The following is a 16,807-nucleotide window of genomic DNA, read 5'->3' on the forward strand; positions in this document are numbered from 1 at the left end:
CCCAGGTTTTGTCTTTCTTACTTCACTTGACAAATTCTGGGTTGCAAGTGGTCACAGTGAAGGGCTATTTAGCGGCCCCTATACGTTTTGAAAAGATCTCCTTCAAAGTGCCGATTGTGATAGTTTCTGTAAGGCTTAGCAAATTTGTTTCTTGCCTACTCCTTTCATCGTGGGATCTAAATCTTGTACTAAGATGTGTTATGGGAGCTCCCTTTGAGCCCTTAAATTTGTGCCCTTTAAGGATGCTCACCATAAAAACTGCCTTTTTAGTAGCCATCACATCTGCCTGTAGATTAAGTAAGCTACAGGCTCTATCTTCCAAACAACCTTTCACGTCCTCCTTCAAGGATAAGGTAGTTTTAAGGGTTAAGCCATATTTTCTGCCAAAAGTTGTCAGAATTTCATTTGGCACAATGTATTTATTGCACTGTCATCTTTTTATCCTCCTCCTCCAGCATACATTGCCTAGACCCAAAAAGTGTACTAAGTTTCTATATTACAAGAACTACAAGTATTCACCAAGATGATCAGCTTTTCATTGGTCATGTTGATCAAAGATTAGGCGTAGCAGTCACTAAACAAAATATCTCTAGATGGATTGTTGTGTATAACTGAGTGTTACTCGTTGGCAGGCAAGAATTCGCCTGAAGGCGCATTCCACTAGAGGGGTGGCTGCTTCCTCGGCTCTAGAAAGAGGTGTACCAGTGAGGGACGTTTGCAGAACAGCAACTTGGAAGTCCCTTCCACACATTTAGTAAATTCTACTGTGTAGATTCTTTTTCAGGAGAGGAAGACCAATTTGGCAAAGCTGTCCTCCATAATATTAACAAATAAGTACATTCTTGGCACCCTCCGCCTAACTCAAACTGCTTTGGGAGTCTATCAAAGATGAGGAATACGTGGAAGGAAACAATCCATTCGAAGAACATGTTATTTACCCGTGGTAACATTCTTTCAACTGGATGTTCCTCCCACGTATTGCTCATCACCCCCTCTTGCCTAGAATTTCCTTTCTCGCAACGCCAAGACTGTCTCCTCATATGACAGCATGCTAATTAAAAGGAGGACAAAAAATTATAAGTTACTCACGTAGTGACTAACATACTCTTAGTCCACTTTCCTTCATACTGCATGGGCGTCCCTTCCTAGGGACAGGAGACGGAACTTTTTACACCAGAAAAAATCTTCCTCTTTAAATTTAAAGGCGTCCAGGGGTGCGGCCCTGGGAGCATGCGCTGCCCTGACTCCGCCGCCACACCTCAGTCCCCATAGACGTGTCGACAATAGATTAACATTGCCTAATGACACCAGTTTTATTAGGGGGGAGGATGGTGGGACGTATGTAGGAAAGGGGACAAAGGAGTAAAGTATGTTAGTCACTACGGTGAGTAACTTATAATTACTCATACGTCCTGTCCCCTTTCCGATTACAACTGAGTGTAGCCCCAGGGTGGAGAGGAGACCCTCATTAAGCAAATAGGTTTCTAAGTACCGCCTGTACATTTCTGCCCAAGGTTCCATCTGCATTTCACTTGAACGAGGAGGCGGTCCTTCCTACGTTCTTTCCCGATCCCAAGGACGAAGCACAAAGTGCTGCACTACCTGGATGTCAGGCGTGCCCTAAAATTCTACTTGAACAGGACCAAGGGCTTCTGTAAGTTGGACACCCTGTTTGTCACTTTCAGTGGCTCTAGGTCAGGCTATCAGGTCTCTAAGACTTCCATATCCCGCTGGATGGTCTCTGCCATCAAAGAAGCGTATGAGGGCCAGCACAAGCCGCTCCCAGCCAACATGCATGCCCACGCAGTCAGGGCCTAGGCAACGGCCATCGCATTCCAACACCATGACCCTTGGCAAGTCATAAGCAGGGCGGCCACTTGGGCATCTCCCTCGGCTTTCAGCAAGCTTTACTGTTTGGATGCCGGCTCTAGATCTATTGCAGCTTTCGGACAGGCGGTTCTCAGGAACCTTTTTGCTTAAGGAGGGTCTCCGCTCCACCCTGGGGCTACACTGTTGTAATCACCCATACAGTATGGAGGAAAGGGGGTGGGACATAAGAGTAATTATAAGTTACTCACCGTAGTGACTAACGTACTCTTAGTCCATAGTCCCCTTTCCTCCATTTGTCCCACCAACCCCCCACCCCTAATAATACGGGTGTCATTAGGCAATGTTAAATCTATTGTCGACGCGGCAATGGGGACTGGGGTGTGGTGCCGGAGGGCGGAGTCAGGGCAGCGTGAAAAAGGTTCCGTCTCTTGGAAGGGACGCCTATACAGTATGAAGGAAAGGGGACTATGGACCAAGAGTATGTTAGTCACTATGGTAAGTAACTTATCATTTGTCCCAGGTGGCAAAGAGGTCCATCTGGGGGTGACCCCATCTGCTGAAGATCTCCTGCAGAACGAGGTTGTTCAATTGCCACTCGTAATTGTCCGCTCCCAGTCTGCTGAACCTGTCCACCTCCAGGTTGGATTCCCCGGCAGGTGGATGGCCGTGAGGTAGATGTTCTCCAGGGCCCATTCCCACATGCTGACAGCCAGCCTTCACAGTGGGGTGGGACCTGGTACCTCCCTGTTTGTTGACAGGCAACTCAACCAGCATGTTCTGTCTGAATGAGGATGACCTTGTCCTCGATAATCGGAAGGAAGGCTCTGAGCGCTAGCCAGATGGCCTTCAGTTCCAGCCAATTGAAGTGGTAGTACTGCCGGTTCTAGGTGCCATGGACGGAGTGGTTGTCCAAGTTGGCCCCCCATCCCTCGAGAAAGGAGTCCTTGGTGATGTTGACCTGTGGGGTAGGTTGCCGGAAAGGCCTGCCCGTCCGCAGGTTGCAGTCCATGGACCACCATGTGAGGTCCGGGTGAAAAGACGGAGGAACGTTGATTCACTCTGCAGGGGGCACACTCGATGTCTTGATCTCCTCTGACCACTTCTCTCTCCTGGAGTGATCATTCCCTCCTCTCCTCCACTCTCCCCCGCCTACCCCAACACTGCCACCTACCTTCTTGGACATCCGGCCCATGAAGTGCGTGTCAGTTGAGGCTTTCGCTGCAACCTTCTCTCCCACTCCACCTCTGGCTGTTTCACATCCTGACACAGCCCTGCTCTTCAATTTCTGATATGCTTGATGCTCTTGCCCCTGTCGTGAGGATCCGTTTGAAGTCCAAAGCCAAGTGCAATTCCTGGTATGACTCCGACCTAGCTACACTTAAACATAAGTGTAGGGCAGCTGAGAGGAAATTGAGGGCTTCTTGTTCATCCTCTGAGAAACTAGCCTCTCCAAAGGCAATACCGACTCTCTGTCCTCACCAAGAAGAGAGTCCACATTCAAGCTAGTGTCTCTGCGGCATCTAAGAACTCGGCTGAACGCTTTAAAATCTGCAAGGAGCTTGCCAATCCTGCTGCAGTCTCTACCCCTCCAGTTGCCTCCCAAGCTCTTTGCAATGTCCTTGCCTCTCACTATCTCAAAAACCCAGGACATCCTCTCCACCCTCTGTCCGTGCTTGCTGAACCACCTTCAGCCACCCTCCATTCCTCTTTTCTCCCCTGATGAGGTCACTAGACAAGTCTGATATATGAAAGCCTCGTCAAAATAGGTTCATCCCTGTTCTTCTAAAACCTTCAAGGACCACATTGACACCCTTGCCCTTGCTGATTTTTGCAACTACTCCTTTGCCTCAGGATCTTTCCCCTCCCCTCTGAAACACTCCCTTCTGCATCCTCTTAAGAAACCCACAGCTGATCCTTCTTGTCCGGCTAACTATGGCCAAATTTCCATTACTCCCTTTCTGGGCAAACTCCTGGAAAAGCTGGCCATCTCTCAGCTTAGCCTTCATTCCAATTCGGTTGGCTGTCTCCATGACCACCTGTCTGGCTTCAGAGCTGCCAGAAGCACGGAAACTGCTCTCTGGAACATCCGCAAAGATCTGCTCTCCAACCTTGACTCTAACATTCCCTCTGTCCTCATCCTACTCGATCTCTCATCTGCCTTCAACACAGTCAACTATACCATCCTGCTCAACCATCTCTGTGATAACCTGAATATCACCGATCAGGCTCTGGCCTGGCTGACCTCTTTCCTCTCTGATCGACCCTCCCATGTCCAACTTGGGTCCTTCCTATCATCTATCTTCCTCTCTACATGTGGTGTGCCCCAGGGGTCTAACCTCTCGCCCTGGCTTTTCAACCAATGCCTGGTGGCAACTCTCGCCCATTGCATTGCCTTTTTCTGCTCAGATTTCCAGTGCTGCGCTGACGAGACTCCAATCATTTTCAGGCTGCCCACTGCCTCTCCCCTCTCTGGTTGCCTAACTGCCATTCAAGATTGGTGCGCTGCCAATGATCTTTGTCTGAATGCCAGCAAGACTGAGATCCTCCTCATAGGCACACTTTCACCATCCTTTCCCCTCACTCTCTGGCCTGCCTCCCTTGGCCCTCCTACCCCCACCTGTGAGGCTAAGAACCTTCGGTCATGTTTGACTCCACACTTTCCTTCTCCGCCAACATCACTGATGTCTCTAAAAAGTCAAACTTCCTACTGCACCTCCTCAGAGGTACTCTGCCTTTCCTCTCCTTCCCCCAGAAGCTCATGGTCTCCCAAGCTCTAGTTCTCTCTAGGTTGGACTATTGTAGCAGCCTCTTTCGAAATTTACCTGCTTCTACTCTCTGCCCTCTTCAACTAATCCAGAACAGGACTGCAAGACTTGTTCTTGGCCTCAAACCCTGGGATCGTATCTCTCCAGCTCTGAAATCTCTCCATTGGCTCCCAGTGGATGCAAGGATTAAATTCAAAACCCTCTGCATTGTCCACAAGGCTTTCTAGGGCCTGGGTCCAAAATAACTTCAGCTATCCCTCCGCAAATCCCTCCCCTCTCGAGCTCTTCGCTCCTCTAAATCCCTCAGGGTCAGTCATTTTTCAAAGCAACGAGCTGGGGGTAGATCTATCTTCGGCCGGGGCCTCCCCCTGGAACAGCCTCCCTGCCACTCTAAAACTTGAGGAGAACCATCTCCAGTTCTGGAAGCACCTCAAGACCTTCCTCTGTGATTCTGTGCTTCTGCCTTCGCTTCCCCTCTCTTTGCTTACCTGTTCTCTTGGCACCGTGCACCTGGCCACCCTCTGTCCTCCGGGCCAAGGTACCTGCTGCTAACCCTGCCACCCTCCCGCACTGGGGTCTGTATCTGTACCCATACAGCCCCCCCTTTTATTCCTGCACTTATCTGACCTACCCTGTCTGCTGCCTTAAACCCAGGACTTGCTTGCTGCACTTCCACTGTTTATTGCCTTTATTAATATTTGTTTCTCTTTTGCTCCGCACTTTCCACTTCTCCCTTCCATGCACTTGCGCGTTCTCAATGTCAATGCGCCTAGTAAGATCGTTGTTTTGTTATCCCCTGTTGCCCTCCTTTGCCTTGTCACGCTCTGAAACGCTTGTGTATGAGCGCGATAGAAATAAAATATCAATCTCCGCCTGAGAGCCCTGCTCCCACGATACTGTGAAGTGCAGCTGTATCCTCCTCATCCTGAGTTTCGTGTGGGGGACGGCCAGTAGGACCGCTGCCATGAGGCCCAGTAGGTGTTGGTACCACCAGGCCGATGTCACTTCTCTGCTTAGGAAGTGGGCAGTGGCCCTCATGATGGCCGTGATCTTGTCCTCTGAAGGAAAAACTCTCGAAGCACGTGTCCGAGATGAGCCTCAAGATGGTCAGACTCTGTGTGGGCTGCAGCTGCGACTTCTTGAGATTGAGCAAAAAGCCCTGATCGTGCAGTGTGTTCATAAGAGCGTGGGAAGTGCTGTGCACCGCTTACGGAGCTTGAGCCCTGACGAGCCAGTCGTCGAGGTACGGTTATATGTGTTGGCCCTGAGGAGGGCCGCCGCTGTTTTCATCAGCCTGGTAAAGACCCTGGGGGCCGAGTTGAGGCCGAAGGGAAGCATCTTGTATTGGAAATGGTAGCTCATGATCCTGAATCACAGAAAAGTACAATGAGGCTGCCAAATCGGGACATCTAAGTACGCGTCCTTCAGATCCAGTCTCCTTTGCACAATGTCTACACCATTAAAGCTGCCTTAACCATCTTGAATTTTTGTAGAGGTAGGGAGAGGTTGAGGGTGGAAAGGTCCAGCACAACTCTCAGGCCCACCTGGTTCTTTTTCTGAATGACAAAAATCCTGGAGTAGAAGCCCAAGCCTCGCTGGGAGGCTGGGACTTCCTCCAGTACCTAGCTCTCAACGAGCGACCAGATCTATGCCAAAAGAGCTGCTGTCCCAATCTGTGGGTGTGGAGGGGGAGAGGCTGGGGTGGGTGGGCCATACCCCGTGAATACTACAGAGAGGATCCAGAGGTCTGTGAAATACTGGCACCAGAAGTGTGCATGGAGGGCAAGCCTGCCCCCACTGGAGACATGTGGACCCGGAGGGGCGTGTCATGCCTTCTTTCCCTCGGAGGTTGTTGCGGAGGAGGGGGACTGGAAAAAAGCCCTTACTCATCCCCTCTTTTTGTTGCTTGCGCCGATGTTGGGCCGGCGAGCAGTCCGGCTGCCTGGACCTCCGCTTTTGGAAACCGCTGAACCCTCCGTATGCACGCCCCTTGTCTGAGGGCTGCTGTGACTGGGACTGGGTGTACGTTTTGGGCATGGTCTTTGTAAGGATGGATAAAGTCGTTGCTGGTTGTGAGCGGTTTTTCTTTTTATTCAGCTCCTCATCCATAGTGGAGTGGAAGAGGTCACCCCCCCTCCCCTCGAATGGCAGGTCCAAGATGCGTTGCTGGACATCAGGGTTGAATTTCGTAGCACAGAGCCAGGCTGTTCTTCTCATGTCCATGGCAATGCAAATGGCCGGTCCAGAGGTGTTAATGTTGGCCACAGTGGACTCCATGATGTCTTGTGCCACCATCTTGGCCTCTGCCAGTTCCGCCTTGAATCGTGAGTGGCTCTGCGCCGGAAGCTCTGGGAGGAAATCTGCAATTTCCCACCAAAGCCTCTGGTTAACGGCTGCCAGCATGGCATCCGCCTTGATTTGACGAAGATGCAGGGACGCGTTGGAATACAGCTTCTTCCAGTACGCCTCCAAGATCTTTTCCTTGCCTAGCAGCGCCACGGACGAGGAGGCAGAAGACGACTGAGGCTTGGAGTATAGTGATGGCACAGCGATCACTGAGGAATGCGGCTCAGGGTGGGCCGATAGCAAGAGAGTATCCCTCTCCACCTGCCTGTACTTGGCGTCCAGGCGACGATTGACCAGCTGGACCGAGTTGGGCTTGTGCCAGCCCTTTTTGGCCAAGGTGACAACGTCCTTCTGCTTCGGGATCCTCGTTCTCGCTGCGGGACGTAGCGTGAGGACTTTGGCGAGGACCCGCTCTGATGGTTGCTTGACCTCTGGTTGAGGAAGGCCCAAGTACTTTGCCAGCCCTGCAAGACATTTGTGGAAGGCCTTGGCTGACAACGGTGTGTCGGGGTCCTCTTCCTCATCTGTGTCCACCTGGGGATCTGGCATCAGTGGAGGGGTGCTGGGAGCAGAAGGCTGAGGTGTCGAGACCAGAGCCGAAGGCTGCAGCTGCCTGCACTATCAGTTGTGGGCCAGAGCGGGCAGCAGAGGCTGCACAGGGGCGCCTGTACTGGGGCCTGCAGCGCCGGAGCCATTGGCGGGAGTGTTCCTATGGGCGTCCCTGAAGATGACCCCCAATCCGAGGAGATTTCATGAGCCTGAGGAACCTATCAAACAATCTGTCCTCACAGGCCAGAGGGGTGGTAGGTGATCTTGGCGGGGTAGTGGGTGGCTGCTGGAGCCGTTGCCTGCACTGCCCATACGGATGCAGCGGAAATGAAGGATAGGCTGCAGGCCACATACCTGGTGGACACCAGTCCCACCTTGACACTCGTTCCTTCACCTGCTCTCTTCCTTGGTGCTGTATCGAGCGGGTGTCTGGCACAGCGGCCATTCACTTGCCTGTGTCATGTTGCTTTGCTCACTGGGCCCAGACTCGTCCAAAATTCGTGGATCTTGAGGCCTACCCTGCTATTCAGGCCGAGACCTGGTAGGCGTTTCGCCCTCAGCGGTTCTGCCGGTAGTACTGAATAAAGGCACCCCCTCGGACATGTTGCCGGTACTAGGGTGTGGCCCCTCGGGTGAAGACCTGGTAAAAAAGAAAACTTCCGGTCTCTCAGCACTGTCACCAGGAGGATCCACTGACAGCCTCGGTACTCATGCTGGTATGAGAACCTAAGCGGTTCCTCTGGCAAGTCCTTGGAAAGAAGTCTGCCTTGCGGAGTGCGCTGGAAAAGAGTGGCCCTACCCTGGGCCTCGATCGATGATTGACGAAGTGCTTCAGGTCCTCTGGAGGCGATTTCTGGAACTGCTCTCTCCACCTGCCTAGTCTGTTCGTCAGAGACCTCGAGGAAAGTGCATTGCACGCAGTACAAGTTTGCCAGCCGTGCAACATAGGCAGAGGGCATGGGGGTCTGAAGTTGGAAAAAGCCTGTTGCAGGACACCTGCTGAACCCTGTAGAAGTCGACATGCGCCGGGGAGGAGCGTGACGCCTGAGGACCAAGTACTTGAATGATAAAAAAGCAGAAGAGAAGAAGTATCTGTGCGTGGAATTACATGGCCGAAGCCAAATCCAGGAGCCATGGTGAATTCAGCCTGTTCCCGTCGACGGGGAAAAGGGGACAGAGGTGTGGCGCCTGAGGGTGGAGTGAGGGCAGCGCATGCTCCCAGGGCCGCATCCCCGCAAAGGGGAAGAAGCTTTTTTCTGGCGAAAAAGGTTCTGTCGCCCGTCCCTAGGAAGGGACGCCCATGCAGTATGGAGGAAAGGGGACAGGATTTAAGAGTATAGGAACTGGTCAATGTCACCAGGGCCACTACGGAGACTGCCGATGACAAAGATTCTACGCTGCACGATGCTATGAAAACATTTTCTGAAGCAAGTTGCAAGTAGACTTGAATATATCAAAGATGATGAATACATGGGCACATCCAGTCGAAACAACGTTACTACGGGAAAGTAACTTGTTCATCTTCATTGTGCCACATGTAGGCTAAACATGCATCCAGTACAAGCGTGGTTAGGGAAACGGTCTCAAGCAGAGGGGAATTGGGACAAAATGGTGGAGGTTTCTCACACAATGGTGTTGGCTTTAAAATGTTGGACAAGAAAAAGCATGTTGAAGAACGATTTCTCATCTCACCTCAAGATCTACAACTGATGCATCACTGATAGTGGGGAGCCCATTGCCTACACCCCAGTGCACAGCGAATATGGGCTCTCTCCCTGGTAAAACAGCACATACATGTTCTGAAAGGTTTTTAGCAGTTTACAGAGCAGGAAAAAAAATTGCTCATTACAACTGACAGCACAACAACCATGTTTTACATCAAACAGGGCGGAGCACATTCCCTGATTTTATCCATTGGGTCTCCGCAAAGGGATATATCTCCAGGCCCTACACGTTCCAGAAGAATACAGCCTAGCAGACATCGTAAGCAGAACTCGGCCCTTAGAATACAAATAGGAGTTACTTTCAGACATTCTCAATTTCTTTGCTTTTTTTTTAACGGAATGGGGTCAACCAAACATATCCTTGCAACAGCACAAACTGACCAAATTTCCCCTCCAGATTCCCACAGAAGAGGTCCCTGGGGACTTTGCTCTGTAGATCAATTGGTCAGGGGTATTTACTACTGCCTTTCCACCTACCCGACTCTTAAACAAAGTGATCCACAAGATGCATCAGGAACATTTAACAATGATTCTCGTAGCACCAACTGAAGGTCTCGGGGCCCAATCCACCAGTGTTGGCTGCCACCTCGGCTCTGTAACATGGAGCCCCTGTTCTGTGCATTTTCCAATTGGCTGCATGGTTTTCTTTCCCCACGTTTACTAAGCATTAATGCTGGATTTCTATGTCTGGTCAGGACGCTTGTTTTGCCAGGGCTGTTATTCAGAGTTTTCTAGTTTAGGTGGTGACCTTGCACCTTTCCCTCCTCCTGATCAATGTGTACTGCTATAGGAGTCTACGAAAGATGAGGAATCCATAGGAGGAAGGAGTCCATTAGAAAAACAAATCACTTACCTCCGGGTAATGTTCTTTCTGATGGATGTTCCACAGATTCCTCATCGCCCTCCCTACCTGCCACTCTTGGCGGTAAGCTAGTACACCTTGGTTCTGCGGTTCATCAGAAACCTAGTGAAAAAGGGTGATATCACGGCACTTCTATATATACTGGCCCTGACGTGGTGTTGGGAAGAGCCGTGCTGCATCCCCTTGGGGTGAAAAAGTTCTGAAGAGCACCTGCGCTGTGAGCTAGGTATCAAAGATGAGGCATTCAGAAGGGGGGACCAGGGGAGGGAGGTGTTCTGACGTCCAGCAGAAAGAACACTACCAAGAGGGAAGTAATTTGTTTTACACTTTGAGAGGAGTTTGAGTGAAGAGCAGTGCTTTTTACAGAGACACACAAACAAAATAACCGGCCGGTCAGACACATTGGACCGAGTATTTAAAAAAACTCCTATACCACTATATGCCATGAAGATTAAGAAGTAACTGTCTCCAGTACTTTATGTGAGTTTTCGAATGTCAGAAAGGTTTGTCTATAGCAACCAATCCCCACACCCCCTGCCAAAGAGCTGCAGACGAGGCAACCTTTGTGTGTTTAATGTAGGACACCACAAGACTAGTTCCAGACCTAGGTGTGACGACCAGAGGTAAGAGGAAGGTTGCAGACGGGCCCAAAGGATCAGGAGCAGACATTTGTGGTGATACCATGGAAGATGATTGAAGGACTAAAGACTGCCGGCAGTGACAGATTCGAGGCCCAGAGGCTCCATGGATGTGAAGTCGGCTGCAAAGCCAGGGAGAAACAATCATGGTTTGGGGGTGCAGTGGCTCTTTATCTTCAACAAGAAAGAAGAATGCTTCAAAGAGTTCTTTGGGGGGGGTGGAATCTTTCTGTGCTGCTTCTTGTCCTTATGGAAGGGAGAGTGCTCTTCCTCCCTTCTTTACTCCGTGCCCAGAGACTTATAGGAGTTCTATTGCCATCCCTGTGGCAAAGGATGAATAACTGCTGTACACCTCCCATCAGGCCTTGGGGGGCAAGGATTGACACCAACCGCAGTCCTGTCGATCGTGTTGTTCCCCCAAATAATATAGGCAAATGCAGCGGTGAAAAATGAGGAATCTGTGGGAGGAGGGAATCCATTATAATTCATGGGGTTTTTCTTGCAGAAAATCCATGTTCACATTGTGCAGTAAATATGTGCATAATTGCATGTGGTACCAGTTTTAGAAATCTTTACGAAAGGGTACTTTCAATAGCACTACACACAAGAAATCTGTGCCACACTCGGCACATACCCATGATCCTTATGCACGCCAGTTGACATTGTCCGTTTAACTAGGATACTCCAAAAACACACTTCACACACTGCAGCCCAGCACACTAGAAGGCCATATATCAAGATAAGATGTGTGCTAGGCAGTGTTGCTAGATCTCCTATGCGTGACTGTTAACATGTTAGTCCGTTATGGAATCGTTCCTGGCATAGCTAACGTTCCCCTATCTTACAAGCCATGAACCTGCCATTACTGCTTTCTCTTGGAGGCAGAGTGGTGCCTTCCTTTAAGCCTATGCTCCTCTTCCATTGGGTACGATGTGCTTGCCATAAGGGGGATCCGGGGCTTCAGAGGCTGTTCCCATTGGGTTGCCTGGCACCTAGCCCCAGAGCATGCATCAGAATCTAGAGCCTCATGGGAGTGCACACAAGACATTATTGAGGAAGAGGACCTTCAGAAGATGCCATAACAGAAAAAAGAGTAAGGATTGTGAGAAGCGAGAAGAAAAAACATCTTGTGGGTAGGAGCTGGAAAGCGTAGCAGGGCCAGTTATAACCCGTCTCCCACTTAATGAATAAAGAAAGGGTGACAACAAAAAAGAATCCCACCAATATGACAAGACTTTATTGCAAAAGATGTTTTTGCATTGAACAAGGGAAGGAGAGGTATGCGATTGAGTTCAAATTGCTGGTCGCTTCCATCTGAGCCGAGCTGGCTGCCCACAGAGTGCATGTCTGCTTATCGGGTATTCTGTACGCTTTAGGTTTATCACGGACACGGAAGACAACATAAGCGAGATCCTGCATTCATAGAATGAATACGAAAATCAACCTGGGACCGCGTGTTCGTGCGAGTGTCGAGGGAATCCCGTTCCGCAAATGGTAGGGACACGAAATGGTGGTTATTACGTTGAATGTTTAAAGTGAGCTGGCATTTTAACATGCTTACCTTTCATCCCAAAAATAGGAATAAATACCAATGTGTTCTAGGCAATAGGAAAAAAAGAATGATCTGCTGTGTTCTATTTTTAACTTCATAGTTTGCTGTGCACTCTGCCTTTCCCAGATGTGGCAGTTTGAGGCTACAAAGCCTTGCAGTGAAAAGGGAATTTGCTATTTCAGTTTCTTCCCAGATGTGACGTCTTAATTCTTTTTCATCCACAGGTCCAATTGAGCAACTCCCAGTTTACAAGAGAATACGGAGTGGAATGTACTGGCTTCGTGGGTGAATACAGCGTATAGAGGGAGTGGGCTCCTCTAGAGCAGTCCAAGCAAAAACGTGCATATTTCTGGAGTTCCATGCCTAATGACGCAACAGAAAGCATGAACATTTTCCATTTATTCACAATTTTATTATAAAATAAACAAATATTTAATTTAGTTTCATTTCTTTGTTTTTGTAGAATTCCCCACTTGTTCTTGTGCAGCTTTCTTTGCCTTCACCATTTCAACAAGTTCCTAAAAAATAAAGTAAAACAATTCAATAATTTGTCAGACTTAAGTAAAATATATGTACATTTAAAATGCTTGTTTGAATATGTGATGTAAATAAATAAGTTGTTCTCATGTTGTAAAATAGACAATAAATAACCATAATGGTAGGACTTTCGGCAAATTGCTTGTTAATCGTTTTATGGCTCTGCATTCAAGTATTGGAAACACTACACTGCAGGACTGTGGTCATGTTGCTGCTACTCACCTTGTACCGCTTCATGCAGTCCTTCTTAGACCTGCCAGGAACAGCCAGTGCTATTTTCTCCCACCTTTCGGGAGTATTTACTGGAAACGTTTTCAGTGCTTGTTCTAAGAGTTTCTGTTCTTCTGTGGTCCAGGCGACAGCATCGGGCCCTGGGAAACAAAATGGTGCCTGGTCAGGTGGTGTACTTACTGAATGGTATGCTTCTGTAATGCTTAATTCACAAAGTGTATTAATTTATAATGGGTGCCTAAATTACAAACGATATAAACTCCTTGCCAAGGGCACGGGTGCATCATGAGTCATTGTGTTGATTAGTCTGGAAAGCTACAGTTCTCGCTGCATAATCCACATTGGCATCATTATGCCTCCTGGCTCTTTTTGCTCAGATGCATATTACATAGCCAATGAGTAATGATATACTCGTGCATGCACCCATTTCCGGTTTTAAGCTTTTCCTACCATACACAGCAGAAACGCCACCAGAACTAAACATAAATGTTCTGAACAGTAGTTCTGGACAAAATCATCATGGTGTCAACAGGAAGGAATATTCAAGTATACTATGTATCACTAGTGGACAGATTGTGGAAGGGTCTTTCCCTCCGAAAGTACCAAGTTTAAAAATAAAATCGCATTTCTAAAGTATAGTAATCAGTTCGTAAGGTGGGCTCTGCCTTTGCTGGATGGAGTACGTGTGTCCCATCTGCTAAAATGGTCCCAAATCTGATGACCTCCATAAACTATGCATATTCCTCCATCTGGCGATAGATGGGTCTGGTGTATTGCACTGCCTTCCCTTTCTACAGGGGCACTCCCGTCGCCCGCGTTGCTCTGTGTGGTATCGATAGTGTCCCTCCCTGCCTTTGCTCTCAGATTGTTGCCCACCACTGGTTAAGTTGCAGGAGTGGAGCAGAAACGGAATCGACACTACGCCAAAGCTCTGGGTGGAGCTCCAAATCACCACCGACCAACACTTGCTTTTAAACCGGATACACATACGACTCAAACTAATAAACGCAGACCAGGACCACCCTACTCTTTCGGTGAAATGAGTGCCAATCTACACCACTCCTTAATAGAGTGTTCAAACCACCCAAAGCTCCTGGTCTCAATACCAGCAAATCGCACACCAATCCCAGCGTTTCCAGGCACACCTCAGAGTGGTCAGAAGGGCTAGAGGTCGAGCCAGATGTATTAGTACAAGAGGCGGACCTGCTGCAAACCAATGATGCCGTTTTAATGGTTCCCATGTAATTCCGCTGGAGAAAAGTAACCACTAATCAATTCGCGTTCGACACAGTATCATTTGGTTACTGCCATTTTATTCCACACTACATACTTCATTCAACAACCCTCCAAATAATGGATACACAATTGCAGAACATCTAATACTTTGTGGGAAAAAGGTATCAGAGATGCTAAGAAAAAAAAGGAGGGCCATCGAAACAGCCCCAGTTAGAGAACACAACATAGGAATGTATTCTACATCTTTCCTGGTACGCCCAGTGCTAGATCAGCGAAATCAATTTTTTCAAGGAACAAGAATTCAAAATGACTCGATTACAAGAGGTAATACCACTTTTACAAAATGGAGATTACATGACCACATTGGAAATTAGATATGCATGCTATCGTATTTCCATGCACTCAAAGCATTGCATAAACATTTAAGGTGGCCAACACGCATTACCAGTTCAATGTTCTTCCTTAGGTTAACCTTGGTACCAGTGTACTCCCCATCTTGCAGACGGGTGTGCATGTGCATTCCTATCTAGATGACTAGCATTGTTCCCAGTTATTTGCCAAACAGTGTCTCGGTCACACTCGCATCAGAATTCACATATTGCATCAATTGGGCAATAGGGACAATACAAAACTAAAGAAGAATACCCCACCAAAGAGAATCCGGGTGTCCAGGCAATGTTTCCCCTTCATCAGCCTTCTCACCTGATCACTAAGAACAGTTATGCAGTGCATGGGAATGATGGCATCATGCATTTACCTGATCGCACATACACGACTACACACAAGACTAGTACCAGAATGGCTTAGTGCACAGTGGTCACAGATGGGGGACTAGAAGGATCAAGTGGTCGGTTCAAGCAAGGCCACACAAACTGCGCAGTGGTGGAATCCAAAAATTATGTTCAGGCTGGTTTGGCAGAGGGGTCACTTAGAGGAGCTCACAGTCCAAGGTGGATGGCTTAGGAGACTCATTGCACATCAATGTCCTGAAAGTCATGGCAGTCTAAAAGGCACTATATTCAGTTTGCAGCCACTACTAGCCAACTAAAGCATGCTGTTAAGTTAGATAACTGCAATGTTTCATCTATACAAGCAGGGAGGTACACATTCACTAACCGTTGCAAGTGGCTGAAAAGATTTTGCAGAGGTGCATGCAGGGGACATCTGGTTAGTAAGCCAACACGTACCAGAAACAGAGAAGTGCATGCCAGACACACTCAGCAAGCAAGTAAACCAGGCATAGGAGTTGGAACTCAGCACAGAGGCCCTCAAACTAACATTCTAAAAGGTGGGGAACTATCTGAAACGAGTAGAAATGCAAAAACGCTGCACCTTTGCCGCCGGATAACCATAACTAGGTACTCTGGAGAATCAGAAATATTAGATTATGCACTCCCCACCACCCCCAACAACACCCATCACTGCACAAAAAGGTATAACTAACGTTAAGGTAACAAGCCACAAAAATACTGATCGCACCGCAGGAGGAACACCTCTCCAACTGTACCCATCGTACAACCTGCTATCTCAGCAATAGATAATATACAGAAGTCCACAATTTATGAACTTGGCAGCATGGCCCCTGAAGTCATACGTTTTGTACACTTGCCACTACCTCCCAGGTGTATGGAGATAAAAAGGGAGGCTTGTAAACCAAACACACACACTTGTAAACATTGTAATGTAAACATTTTGTAATTTGGTCTGCTAATCATTATCTCTGCCCTACGGACTGCACACCAAAAGATGATGCAACATATTTACTCTTTTTGTCAGATTCAGGATTAGTGTACAGATCCCTAAAATACACATGGGAGCATACGACAATGCATTACTTACCGTAAAAGCATTTCTGATGGTTGTATCTGCTTCGATTCACATGCTGTGCATATTCCGACATCCAGTGGTCACTGCGGAGTATTGCATTTTGTTTTTCGTAGTCGAAAAGGGGACGTTGACAAGGCGTGTCTGTAACACTATCCCTATAGTGACATGCAGTGTACCCACAACCCCTCACGCGTCGAGGTCCCTCTGTATTTTCTCTGCCCTGAGGGAGCCTTCTATACGTGAGTGAGTACAGAAAAGAGAGAGAGATGTAGAAAGATGTCCATGTTGCTTCCATCCGAGCGGGGAGGAAGGGTGGGCGCATGTGAATCCAAGCAGATACAACCATCAGAAATGCTTTTACAGTAAGTAATGCATTGTCTTCTGAAGTTTGTTAATCTGCTTAGAATCACATGCTGTGCATAGACTAGCGAGCAGTACCCGGAGTTGGAGGTGGGTTGTGAGAAGGAACAGTAGAGAAAAGATGTCTTAATACTGCTTGTCCCACCTGGGAATCAGATCTAGAGTGAGCATCTAAACAGTAGTGTTTTGTAAAGGTGTGTACAGAACTCCAGGTTGCCGCTTTGCAAATGGACTCAAGGGGAACGTTTGCAATTAATGCTATGGATGCCCCAGTGCCTCGAGTAGAGTGTGCTCTTGGCTTGAAGGGTAGTTCTCTCTTAGCAAGAGTGTAACAGAGAGTGATGCATTGA

At 48.4% G+C, this 16,807-nt stretch overlaps 2 protein-coding genes across 2 annotated transcripts in view; one reads left to right on the forward strand and one right to left on the reverse strand.

Moving 5' to 3' along the window:
• PMPCB (peptidase, mitochondrial processing subunit beta) overlaps positions 1-12,941 on the forward strand; it is a 408,171-nt gene extending 395,230 nt beyond the window's left edge. The window contains exon 13 of the mRNA XM_069628068.1: positions 12,491-12,941. Coding sequence (XP_069484169.1) covers positions 12,491-12,555 — 65 coding nt within the window. The 3' untranslated portion in view covers positions 12,556-12,941. The remainder of the gene's footprint in view (positions 1-12,490) is intronic.
• DNAJC2 (DnaJ heat shock protein family (Hsp40) member C2) overlaps positions 12,657-16,807 on the reverse strand; it is a 630,220-nt gene continuing 626,069 nt past the window's right edge. Inside the window, exons 16-17 of the mRNA XM_069628062.1 lie at positions 13,026-13,174; positions 12,657-12,784 (exon numbers count right to left, since the gene is read on the reverse strand). Of these exons, the coding sequence (XP_069484163.1) occupies positions 12,710-12,784; positions 13,026-13,174 (224 nt within the window). The 3' untranslated portion in view covers positions 12,657-12,709. The remainder of the gene's footprint in view (positions 12,785-13,025; positions 13,175-16,807) is intronic.

Source organism: Ambystoma mexicanum, chromosome 12 (assembly GCF_040938575.1).
Source record: "Ambystoma mexicanum isolate Mex_15411 chromosome 12, UKY_AmexF1_1, whole genome shotgun sequence".
Taxonomy (NCBI): domain Eukaryota; kingdom Metazoa; phylum Chordata; class Amphibia; order Caudata; family Ambystomatidae; genus Ambystoma; species Ambystoma mexicanum.